Source organism: Crocodylus porosus, unplaced genomic scaffold, assembly GCF_001723895.1.
Source record: "Crocodylus porosus isolate Cpor-Errol unplaced genomic scaffold, CroPor_comp1, whole genome shotgun sequence".
In the NCBI taxonomy this organism is placed as follows: Eukaryota; Metazoa; Chordata; order Crocodylia; family Crocodylidae; genus Crocodylus; species Crocodylus porosus.
The window spans coordinates 616,545-629,345 of record NW_017728923.1 but is presented as its reverse complement, the minus strand read 5'-3'; the positions used below and the strand labels follow the sequence as shown (position 1 = coordinate 629,345).

Here is a 12,801-nt window from a genome sequence, read left to right as displayed (position 1 = left end):
CTTGGAGTGTGCAAGACAAAGCAGGCGACTGAAGGGTGAGCAACCCTCCCCAAGCGTGTCAGCAACGTGGTGTGGCCAGGCCCTTTGTGTTCATGTGCTGGGCACAAGCCAGCTTCTGCATCTACTAGCTGGCCTCCTCCCTATAGTCCTCACCTTGCTTACCTATCCCAGAAGGCAGTGTCCCTGGAGGAGGAGGAGGATGCTGTGGCTGAAGGCAATTCTCACCAGCATCTCTCACCTAATCCATGAAGATGTTTATGAAGTGCCCCTTACTGCTGTCTCTAAAACAGCCTGCAGGTCCAGTGTGTGGAAATCTACAGTCCTATCAGGCTAAAGGCCAAAGCCACAGATGAGATGTTGAGCTTGAAACTACAGCCTGGGGAGACTTACTCACTGGAGGGGGATGGAGAATCTTTTTCAGACTCAGAAACAGTAGTTTTCCTTAGGTTTCTAATTTTTCTGTAGTGTGGACCACACAATAGAAGTTGCTTTATTGCTACCTCCCCTCTCACATACAATTCCACAGGCCATCTCTGCTCCAGCTGGGGATGCAGCAATGTCCCTGTGGCAACTAAAGCTGTTCCTTCCATGGAAAAATAAGGTCAGGGAAGGAATGAGGTATTCTTTGAATACATGATCCAGCAGCTGTGAGTGAGGAAGAGTAATCAGCATCATGTGATGCACAGGCTCTGTACAGAACAGGTGCTGCTGGTGGCTGATGGGCTGCAGGCTGAGCAGAAGCTCCAGCTCACCTCTGTTGGGTTCCTCTCCTTAGAGGGCATTATGCTGTGGAGCTGAGACTTGCTGAAGCACCTGTTGAGCTGTCTCTACTGAGGTTCCCATGACCACCTTGGCCAAGAGCAAAGATCCATCAGGAAGAATAAAACAAACCAATTCCTTAGCTTCTTCTTCAGTCCTGCTGCCAGGATGGATGTGTCACCCTGGTATCTGAGTGCCTTGCTTTGTGTAAACACTGCATGATTGGGCAAAACTCTGCTGCCCTGGGAGAGTCTGTCCTAGTTTTATGTAGTTTTTCTCCCTTGTTGCAACCTGGTTAGCTATTGTGTCATCTTCTTCACAATAGGCCTGAGAAGACTGAACTGCTTCAGAAGACACAGGAAATATGCTTTAGCTGTTGTGAGGAGTCAAAGATGACTTTAAAGGCCAAGTTTCCCCATGGGAATAAATTTTCCAAGGGACTTGTAACAGTAGTTAGCTCTTATTTCTAATAGGCTGAACAGGGCAGCAGAGGCGACCAAGCCAGAGCTTTCAGATCTGGTTCTGAGCTCTGCGTGGGTTGATTTAAATGACTGTCCTGTGCATATCTTCCAGGCTGTCCAGTGTCAGGGCTGTGGCTGAGATCAGCATGAGAAGGAAGGGGACTTGCCCAAGCTTTGACGCTGAGGCTCTACAGGGAATTCACCCTTCAGTGACTTACTTCTACACATACCTGGGTGTGAAGATCTAAGGGACGATGCAGTGCATGAAGCAGAGGGCAATAGGATTGGGTCAACAGCAGAGAAACCACCTCAAGGAGGCTGTTGAACACAGCAGTAGGCAGATGGCCTTGATTCCTGACTCTTAGAGAGGCCAGGTCAAGAAAGAAGCATGGGGCCTGCCTATGTGCTGTCTGCCTGCTGCCAGGTCCCTGAGGTCATCAGTACCCAGGCTTCCACTGTGGGCTGTCGAACTCCCTTGCAAAGGTTGCATACTGGAACGGCAAGGATACTGCAGGGCAGGAATGAGGTGTAGCACTGGGGAGGGATCAGGAGTGGAATGCGGCGGGTGCAGGCAGGAGGGAGGTGCATTGGCAAAGCTATGTGCACAGAGATGGTGGGAGCAGAGGGAGGCGCACTGGTAGAGCCATGGGGCCCAGGCTGCTGAAGCAGGGGGAGTGCACAGAAGGCTTAAGGTGCATCTGCACATCTGCCCTGGGGAAGCAAACTTGGCACCTGCTCTATCCATACAGCTGTTGAACTTCTCCTGTGAGCTCCAACTCAATACCACCCCCCCAATGCAAGCCATTCTGATGGGGGCTGCTCCAGGTGAAACATGTGATCCGTTTGCCATGGGATCGCGGAGAGCTCCCAGGATCTCCCCTACTTATGTGTAAATGTTTCTCTCTGAGCGACCTCTATCCTGTTTTAACAAGCAGCTGCACTGTGGGCTCACAGCTATGGACCAGGTTCATCTGTCCCCAGCACAATCACCTCTTGTTGTGGGGGATGATGAGCTCCCTGCAGAGTCAAGGAGAAGCCCTCACATAAAAACACTATGGCAGATACTCTGATGTCCCACCACAGCCCCCACTGCAGAAAAGCCTGAGCACTGCCCTGCATAAGGGAGGCTGAACGCCACCCTCCAATTCAGCTCCTTTGCCCACAGTCCAGTGCATGCTCCAGTTCTGATCCAGACCACGTACTCTCCCCGGGCTGTGGCCACCCCCCAGCCAGACCCCAGTGTAAAGAATGGCTGCCCCAGAGTTCACTCTGTGAACAGGAAGGGACAGGGGTGAACCATGAGGCCGCATGGAGAAAGAGAAAACCAAATGGAAGGTACATACAAAGGGAGGTCCTGGGCGAGCTGGGCAGGCAGGAAGCTAAGGGTCCTGGCTTCCGAACTTTTGGTTTGTGGCCACTTGCATCTGAGTCTCGAAGGCACGGACCTCCTCCAGGGACATGTCTGTAACATGCAGAGAGCCTCTCACTGCTCGGCCAGCGGGGAAACACTAGGCGAGTGCCCCACAAATCCAGTGCAGGGCACAGCAACAGGGAAGCAAGTGCTACACCACCACCAGGGGCCACCAGCCACAGCCAGAAGCACATCCATCCATCTGCCACCTGGCTTTCCATTCATTTACCCATCACTTGGGTCTCCCTTCTGAATGCTTACCCTCCCCCATTCATGCCCTGCTGGGGAATACCCTCTGCAAGACGCACACTCTCCCATGCAATGGGCATGATGGCACACACAAAACACATTCATGCTGACACCTGCTGTCAGGTGCTTTCTACTTGCACTTGGTAAAGACAGGCTTACAAAGCGCTGCTTGAAACAGTGAGGTGTCCTGAGAGACAGGAAGGTCTTCAAGCCATGGCACAGGGACCCACAGGGAGCTGTGTCACTTTCCCAGCCTGCAGTGCCAACCAGCTGCCAGGCTGCTCACACCTGGCTTCTCCTGAGTCATGGCTGTCAGCACCTCGTATAAGTCCATCGTCCAGAAGCAACACAGGACATATCTCACACACCAGCAGTCTCCCACCGCTTACTGAAAGCTCAGGCATTCGCAGTTGTGGGCTCTTGAAGGCACAGACAGAGACATCCCCAAGAACAAGCATTCATGGACAGACCACAAGGTTTGCACAGACTTCAATGGGGCTGCCAACAGGCATATGGCCCTCCCCTTTCAGGGCCCATGCATCCTGAGAGGCTGCCCCTGAGCTCCTAAAGAGCAGCCAACCCTAGCAATCAGCAGATGTTGCTGTCTCTTGAATTCCCTATTCAGCACCCTGGCTGACCTAGAGCTGCCAGATGCAAGACACTGGGAAGCCCTTTGAATCAGAGGGCTGACAGGTCTGGGAGAAGCAGGAGGCCAGGCACAGACCAAGAGATGAATGGATGTTTCTCTACTGAGCCAGCCTGCCTCACAGGATGCTGAGGGCTGCGGATGGAGGCTGTGTTGTTAGTAGCATTACAGGGAAGTGAGACTGTTAAGTACTACCCCAGAAGGCTGATGGGGAAAGAAGGTGCCAGCAAGCTTTCCAGCTATTATCTGCTCAGTCCTGACATCTCTGTTGGGTAGAGACCATTGGCCACTAAGTACAGCCTGTGAAGGAAGCTCTTTGCAGTCCATTGGGAATTCCAGCAACGTCAAGATGCTTGACCTGTGCTGCTCACTGGGTGCCCAGTGGTAGGAGGGCCTTGTCAATCCAAGCAGGCAACGCCATAAAGAATGGTACAAGTGCCACCATTTAGTCCAATCTTAGTCATTCCCAGCGGAGCTGCTGTAGAGGAGGGTGGAAGAGCTCTGGCAGCAGAGGAAGCCTGCAGTGACGTTAGCTGGCACTGGGAGCACGCACCCCAGGGTTTCCTCCGAGGTTCTTCAGGGGATGAACGCAGCCGCCTGGGCTGTGAGCTTCTTGTTGGCTTAGCCACAGCCTCACCTAGTGGGGGAGGAGCTGTGTGAGGGCACAGCAACAGCTACCCCAGGCCTGGCTTCTCCTTTGCAGTAGCAGTAGCTGCTTCTTTTGGTTTCCCCATTGACGAAGCTGATCTCCTGGTTGTCAGGATGCTTTGTGGTCTGCTCCTGGCTCAGATGCACCAAACCCTTTGCCAGGTGGGTTCTGCCCTGCCCTCTCCCTTAAGAGATTCCCTCACTCTATCCCTGCCTCGTTCCCCTGGGCAACACTAAGCACATGCCCTGCTGAGGATCCTCTCATGCAACCAGCCCTGGCTACCAGCTGATGTGCAGGTAAGGGCAAAGGCTGCCTCAGGTTCTGTCCAGAGTCCTGGAGAGAAGCTGCTGGGCTGGGGCTGCCATGATGGCTTGGGCAGCGACACCCTCAGAGGGACAATGTCAGCTACAGCTGTGAACCCTGGGAGGAGCTGGGTGCTAGCTAGCCTGGCTGGAAGCAAAGGCTGATGGACGTGGGCTGTATGGTTTCCCTGTACACGCATCTCCAGGACATGGGATTTTCAGGAGAGCTGGGCCTTCGTGATGGCCCAGCAACCTAGTGCTTCACTTCATGTCACTGCTGCTGGTATGGGCCAGCAGGGGGCAGCAGTGCCCAACACACAGCTGGCCTGGACCTGGTCCACAGCCCTGGCCACCACAGACTAGATGGGAGGGGGGGAATTGTCAGCAGCATTCACACTCCATGTCTTCTTGTCCTCTGTTTGACAGACACTTCCTCTCTCTGCTTCCCCAGGCTCAGTCACACCTTGCAGAATCTGAGCTTGAATCACCTCCTGGCGCCAGCTTTTCTGGACAATGCCGATGTCATGTGGGACGAGAATCCTTCCAGCCACCACCAGGATCTGGATCCATCTGCACCAGCAACCAGCTGAAGAGGAACCATGTGCTCCATCTCTAATGTCAGCACAGCCCAGCTGGATGGTCCTTGCTGGGCAGCAGAGCAAGGCTGCAGGGCCACATGACTGTGAAATGATGCCATTCCCACCCTGGCCCTGTCTCCTGCCCTGTGCCCCTGAACCAGACTCCAAGGCCAGTACCTCAGCAAAGACAGTGATTGCAGGGCACCCCCACACTGTGCAGAGCACCCAGCCCACCCACGAGTCTAGGTCCCCAGGATGTGCAGCGAAGGGTCAGCGGCAGTGAGAGAGGCCATGTGACAGTGGTGCCAAGCAGGAAGTGGAGGGCGCTTGCAGAGGGATGGGGTGGCAGTGCTCGGGTGTGCAGCAGCATGAGGCAAAGCCAGAACAGCAGCGAGCAGGGATGGGGGATGGGGGGTTAGTGGGGTTAGCAGCAGGAGATGGAGATCTGCCTGCAGATGATCTGGCCTACGCATTTCAGCTTGCAGCCATCTCTTGCAGAGAAGGTGGAATGCATCCTTAAAGGGCCAGCACACTCCTGCAGAGGCAGGAGGGGGCTGCTTGGTGTCTGTGCTCTCTTCTTGCAGGAAGTCTGTTAATTCCTTCCCAACAGCCACTGTGTGTGCAGGGGCCAAATTCCGCCCTGCTGTAAGTGGGCTAGCAAAGTCAACAGGAATTATCCTTCCTAGGCCAAATTCAGCCCTGGAGTGAATGCCAGCCTTCAATGGGGAACCTGATCCCTGGTTGGGCTGGACATATTCACAATACCTTGAGCCTGGAAGGAGGCAGCAGCCCTACTGGGACCCTTATGCACTACCTGATTTCCAGGGTGCATGAGGAGTGCCAGGGCCCCGGCATGGGCAATTCTGTTCCACATGCCTTCCCTGCACATGAATAATGGTCACCCTGGCACTCTGCCCTTACTAGACAACACCAATCCCAGAGCAAAAGGCAGTGCAGTGTGGGCACGGGATACCCTCCTGCTCCTCCAGCCTGGGGGGAAGTTTGGTGAAGGGAAGGGGGTGACTCTCCAACCCCTGGTGTCCATGTGCCAGACTTTCCCTATAACTGGGAAAGAGAGGGTCCACTGAAATACACCCAGGTGTTGTAACCAGCACAGACCCACAGCAAGGACCTGGGGAACCCGGGGGGAGGACAGGCATCTCCCACCACCCTGGTGCTTAGCTTTGTTGATCCCCACAAGAGGAACAGCACTGCAGGCCACTTACCGCACCACTCGTCTACCCAGGCAAACGCCTGTCGGTGTCCTATCAACAGGATGTCCCGGATCACCTGCAAGCCGCAGGACAGTTAGAGCCCTGGAATGCAGCAAAGTGCCCTCCCCTCCCCTCCCCTCCCTATGGCTCTACATGCACCCTCTAGGTAGAATGGGCAGTTATGGAGCTGATTGGGGCCCTCCCAAGAGACGACGTCTGCATGCCACATCCTAGTGTTCAGCATATGCCTCTTCTCAGAGCACAGGGCTGAGGAGGCATCTGTGGGGTGGGAACACTGAGTTAGACCTACCCTCAGTGAAGAACAGGCCACATACGTCTCTTCACTTCCCACTTATCGGGAGCCAGCAGGGCTTTCCACCTCTCCAGAAGGTCCCCACCTAGGCCTGGGGGAAGCCTTTACAAGCAGCCCTGCCCCCCACCCCAGCTCCCAGGGAAATGGAGAGGTACTCTACTCCAAAGCATCCTGGATTTTCATAGATTTCATAGACATTAGGGCTGCAAGGGACCTTGAAGATCATCAAGTCCAGCCCCCTGCCTCAAGGGCAGGAAGTCAGCTAGGATCCCAGCAAGATAGGCATCCAATCATTTCTTGAATGAGTCCATAGTAGATGCCTGCACCACTTCTGGAGGGAGTCTATTCCAGGCCTTGGGGTCTCAGACAGTAAATAAGTTTTTCCTTATGTCCAGCCTAAAATGGTCAGGGAGGAGTTTATGACCGTTAGTCCTTGTTATCCTTGGGGTGCTCTGGTGAACAGATGTTCCCCCAGATCCTGATGCACACCCCTTACGTACTTTTAGGCAGCCACCAGGTCACCCTTCAGCCTGCACTTTTCCAGGCTGAAGAGTCCCATGGCTCTCAGCCTCTCATCATAAAAACTATTCTCTTGCCCTCTGATCATACGTGTGATTCTCCTCTGGACTCTCTCAAGCTTCTTGACATCCTTCTTGAATTGTGGAGCCCAGAATTGGATGCAGTACTCCAGCTGCGGCCTCACCAAGGCCAAGTACAGCAGGAGGATTACATCCTGAGATTTACTTGAGAAGCATCTATGGATGCAAGCCACAGTTTTGTTTGCTTTACCAGCTGCAACATCACATTGGTGGCTCATGTTCATCTTGTGGTCAATCATGACCCCTAAGTCTCTTTCAGCCATGGTGCTAGCGAGCATAGCACTGCTGAGCCTATAAGTGTGCTGCGGGTTTTTTTCCCACAAGGCAGAGTACCGAGGTGGATGAAGAGACACTACACTGTCCCCAAGCACAGGGCTGAGAAGGGGCTTTCAATAGCCTAAACTACACAGCCTGGAGGAGTCTATAAAGCTTGACTGGGCCTGGGTAACTGACTGGGTTATTTATACAGGGCTTTCTAGCATAGAACATTTCAGAAACTGGTTTACAGGCTATACTGAATACGTGTCACATTGCACTGCTGAAATGCAGCCACAGCAAGGGTGGAACAGGGCAGCTGTTTAGCACACAGACATTACTGTAACCATGTGAACTGCACAGGGTTTTTTAAAGGCAGGGGAAGCGTCATTGTCCTGAGCTAGAATTTGGTCCAGACAATGGATCAAATGCCAGCATCCAATGCCAGGTGCGTACCTGTGACTGGGGGCTTTATTGTATGTCCCACCATAAGGGCTATGGCTCTTCATACCCAATAAAAAATTAAAACCAAAATGCATCCAGCATGAAAAGCTGTTGCCATGTGTTTTCCTGTTATGCCATAAAGAAGCAGTGGGCATGCAGGACTTCGCAGCTGTAGCATCATGCCATGGATAACTGCAAGAGCAGGACACTGCTTCCATGCCCCTGCTCCAGAAGGAGCTAAAGCAGAATCTTTGTGAAACAGTAGCAGTATGGGGGCTATGACTTGCAATGGGACAGCTCTGATTGCCTACAGTAGATGGCAGTGGCATGCATGTCACTTGAGGTGCGGGCAGATGAACCTTACACAGCCTGGTTCAGGAAAACTGGTTCAGGAAAACTGCTGCAAAACAGTACTTGATTATCCAAGTAGGTTTTTTAGATGGTTCAGGAGGTTGAAAATGTTCTGAACTGGCTCATATGTCTGGGCAATTGCAGTACAAACCTCAAGATGATTGACCACAAGATGAACATGAGCCACCGATGTGATGCTGCAGCTGGTAAAGCAAACAAAACTGTGGCTTGCATCCGTAGATGCTTCTCAAGTAAATCTCAGGATGTAATCCTCCTGCTGTACTTGGCCTTGGTGAGGCCGCAGCTGGAGTACTGCATCCAATTCTGGGCTCCACAATTCAAGAAGGATGTCAAGAAGCTTGAGAGAGTCAATCAGAGGGCAAGAGAATAGTTCTTATGATGAGAGGCTGAGAGCCATTGGACTCTTCAGCCTGGAAAAGTGCAGGCTGAAGGGTGACCTGGTGGCTGCCTAAAAGTACGTAAGGGGTGTGCATCAGGATCTGGGGGAACATCTGTTCACCAGAGTGCCCCAAGGGATAACAAGGACTAATGGTCATAAACTCTTGAACGGTCATAAACACTTGAATGTCACCGACTGGAAACTGGCTCACATTTGTCCTTGGTTAAAGCTGTCCATGTGTCCAGTTCTAACAGCTCTAAGCACAGTGGTCACTTCTGAAGTACTGCAGTGCTGTGGACCCACCACCTGTGAGTGGTAGTGAGCACCCAATCCAGCTGAAGTTTTCTGCTCTGTCTTCTTGCTGGGCGCATCTACACAAGATGCTACATTGCTGTAGCAATGAGCTATGGTGACATAACTCATTGCTACAGTGCTGTAGTGTTGATGGACACTAACCATGCTGCTACTGCTGCTGCTGCTATGGAATGACCGATGTGCTGCCAGGACTGTGTAGTACCAACTGTACAGTGGGGCGCACGTGTACACATGCCCACTGAATTTAAGACCCATTCCTGCACTTTACTGAGTTCTGTGTACAATGGGGCCCTGACTAGGAGTCCCTAGGTGTGCCAGTAGGATTGGTACAGGGGCTGCCTGGACTCCTGCCTGGGAGCTCCAGGGGCTGTGTAAGGACTCCTCTGCCACCAGTGGAAGAAAACTGACCAGCTCTTGAAAAGCAGCAGAGAGCTGCCCTGAGCCTCCAGCCAGGGGACCTGCAGTCAAGTGCAGGTAACGCAGGACTTGGCAGTAGAGTTCTGGCCGTGTACCAGAGTTGCCAGTTGCCTTGAGAAGACTCAGGTGGTGGGGAAGGGCGTGAGCAGTGGGGCGGTGTGGGATGCCTGGAGGACTGGCCAGACATTAGTCATGAAAAGCCTGGTGTCTGCAGATAACACCGAACTGGTTCAGGAAAACTGCAGCAAAACAGTACTTGATTATCCAAGCAGGTTTTTTAGATGGTTCAGGAGGTTTAAAATGTTCTGAACTGGCTCATATGTCTGGGCAATTGCAGTACAAACCTCATTTAAACCATATAATCATGGTAAATTAGGGCTGGAAAGGACCTCAGGAGGTCATCTAGTTCAACCCTCTGCTCAAACAGGGCCATCCCCAACTAGATCATCCCAGCCAGGGCTTTTTCAAACAGGGCCTTAAAAACTTCCAAGGACGGAGATTCCACCACCTCACTGCATAAACTGTTCCAGTGTTTTACTACCCTCCAAGTGAGAAAGTTTTTCCTAATATCCAACCTAAACCTTCCTTGCTGCAAAACTTGAGACCATTGCTCCTTGTTCCATCATCTGTCACCACTGAGAAGTCTAGCTCCAGTCCAAGTGATATATCTGTCTGCTGTCTCTCACACACACTCTCTCTCTCTCTCTCTGTCCAACTTCTGACAACAGAGTAACAAATTACTTCATTTCAGTAGCCACAGTCAGCAAGACGCATTGGGAGTGACTGCCTGCTGGGGTCCTGACTAAGGGCTGGCATGTTCCCAGCTAGCTGTAGGGCTCTGGGGTGTTTCCTGCAGCCTATAAATGGCCATGTGGGCTTCCCCCACATGTTGAATCCCTGGCTGGCATGGGGGCAGCTCCTTCCTAGAAGCATGTATTATGGTTGCCAGGGGAACCAGGTTTCCTCTCCTTGGAGGGGCAGAGGTGCCCCCTCACCTTGTGAACAAACTGCTCCACTCGTGTCTGCAGCCCCCACACCTCAAACTTGACGGTGACCAGCTTGTAGGAGCACATGACGGGCTTGGTGTGCTCCCGCCAGCCTTCTCGCAAGGGGCCACGGCCTGTCTTCACCGAACTGAAGTACCGTGGGTCCTACATGGAGAAGGATAAAGGAGCAGGCAGGTCAGCGTGCCAAGGACAAGGAAAGAGGACCAGCCACGCCCTTGGCCAAGCCCCAATCCAGACTTCACCTCCCACTGCTAACAGCTGTGCCAGGAACAGCACAGCACACTGATATGTGACAAACCTGGCTGTGGGGTGGGTGGATTGGGGTGCATGAGCAGGTGGGAGGAAGACAGGCCAAGGGTGTGCAGGCAGGCATGGGCCTGGGTGACTGTGACTAGGCAGATGGGCAGGGCAGGTGCACAGACATGTATGGGCACTGGCAGACAGTTGGTGTCGGGCTGGCCATCTTGGGTGGGAAGAGGCAGATGAGTGGGTGCCAGGGACAGGGTCAACGGGATTGTGCTCTCTCTTCTCAGTGACATTACCTCCAGGGACCGGTAGTAGCGCTCAGGGATCTCATCAAAGGCAATGTCCAGGAATGAGATTTCATGGTCTCCCAGGATTTTATCGCTGTGGAAGATCTGTAGAAGGAAGGGCCCAATGAGACCGACAACCAATCACCAACATCCTCCCCAGGCCAGCCAATGCCAGTGGGGAAATAGCTTTGTATGCCCAACCAAGGGCCTCCCTGCACTGGGACAGCAGCATCTGTAAACTGCAACAAGGCCATGAAAAGATCCATTTACTGCTGCTGCCACCCGAGCAAGGATCCCAGACTGAGTGTATAGAGGCATCCCTTCTGGCACTGGATGGGGGTCAGTGGACTGTGGCCTAGGTTGCTTGCCTGGCCAAGGGGGTTGCAGGCTCAGGAGATATCCTGCTCCTCCCAGCTAGCCTGGACCAACTCCCACTTGGTGGCAAGGGGCCATAGCTCCCCTCAGGTCACTGGTGACGGGGATGATGCCCATGCAGCAGGGGAAGAACAGGAGGCTAATCTCTCTCCACAACACCACCCTCAGCAGGATGGGCAGAGGCAGCAGGTGGGGACAGGGGAGGGAGTGGCTTGTGCCAAGGGAATGCGAGCAAGAAGCAAGGGCCGGGTGGGGGGAACTTACATTCTCGCTGTCTCCGCAGTTATCCTCATACTTGGTTTCTATGTAAATGGAGAACTTAGGCAGGAAAGAGCACTGCAGAAAGAGCATAGGCCGTCAGTTCTGGCCCAGTCTGGCTGCCCCCCTAAAGACCAAGGACTCAGTAGGCTGAAGCAGCATCCAGTCCTGACTCCCCAGCCCCAGACACTGAAGTATCTCATTGATCAGGTCTGGACTTAGCAGCTTCCCCCACTACCCGGCTCTGTCAGCCTGTCTCTGCCCTGGAGGATGCTGACAAGCAAGGAGTCCACAGGCACACGTGGGAAGGGGAACCACAGCACAAAGTAGTCCCTTATGCCTCTCTTTTCCTTGGGGGCCCCACCTGAGGGTAAAAGTTTCCACACAGCATTTGGGGTGGAAGGAGTCATGCCCTTCATGATGGAGAGGACCCATCGGGGCCTGTGCTCAGGACTGGGTGGGTGTTGTGGCAAGGTGGGCTGTGGGCAGTTAATTATTCTCACAGAGGAAGGGATAAGCTGCAGGGTAGCAGGGGCTGAGTCCAGCTGTGAGCAGGAGCCACAAGCCTCTGAGCCTCTTCAGGCATCACAGCACTAGGGGCAGCAGTGCCTGTCATCATCTTCCCCTTAATGCCCCTCTGCAGCCCATGCCTAGGGCTGTGGCAGGGCCAGAATGGGGCTCTATTGCCAGTCTTGCCCAGTCTGGTTCCAGCCGTGGAGCAGGCTGGGAGGGTGGTGAATGGAGAGCTGAACAACTGCCCAGCTGCAGCCAGTCCTTACCGTGTACTCTGAGCCAGCAGCACAGCACATCCAGGAAGCGCCAGGGTGGGTGAGGGCAGCAGGGAGAAAGGGGGAAAGGACGATGAGTCAGAGGAACCATTATTGCATCTACACAGCCAAGCGCTCCTGAGTGGCTCCATCCAGCTGGACAATGAGGTGGCTACATTGCCCTGGCCAGGCTGAGGAGGAGGGACACACAAGCACGGCCAGCCCTGCTGAGACCCCACACTCACATCAGTGGGGCCAGGGCCAGCACAAGTTTGGCAGTCAGGGTGAGTTGTACCAGGGGAGCTGGCTCCTAGCTCGATGCTTAGGACTCTGCAGCACGCAGATGCTGGTGGGATGAGCTGACTGAGGAACAGGCCTTAAGAGAGGAGCTTGGCTCTGCCTGGGCAGGACAGGGCTGACTGAGGTGTGGAGCTTGGGCAAGTTGCCTGCCAGACGCTGAGCCCACTTGTTGGGCTTTGGGCTCTTTTGGGCCCTTGG

At 53.7% G+C, this 12,801-nt stretch overlaps 1 protein-coding gene across 2 annotated transcripts in view; it reads right to left on the bottom strand.

Annotated features, from left to right (window-relative positions):
- The window catches only part of LOC109313359 (cytoplasmic phosphatidylinositol transfer protein 1-like), a 34,452-nt gene that overhangs the window by 4,409 nt on the left and 17,242 nt on the right, over positions 1–12,801 (bottom strand). The window contains exons 4-9 of one of the 2 annotated variants that reach the window (XM_019539840.1): positions 12,316–12,323; positions 11,543–11,614; positions 10,913–11,008; positions 10,359–10,514; positions 6,282–6,345; positions 2,564–2,682 (exon numbers count right to left, since the gene is read on the bottom strand). In XM_019539840.1, coding sequence (XP_019395385.1) covers positions 2,600–2,682; positions 6,282–6,345; positions 10,359–10,514; positions 10,913–11,008; positions 11,543–11,614; positions 12,316–12,323 — 479 coding nt within the window. In that variant the 3' untranslated portion in view covers positions 2,564–2,599. The remainder of the gene's footprint in view (positions 1–2,563; positions 2,683–6,281; positions 6,346–10,358; positions 10,515–10,912; positions 11,009–11,542; positions 11,615–12,315; positions 12,324–12,801) is intronic. The other variant, XM_019539839.1, reaches the window with a different exon arrangement.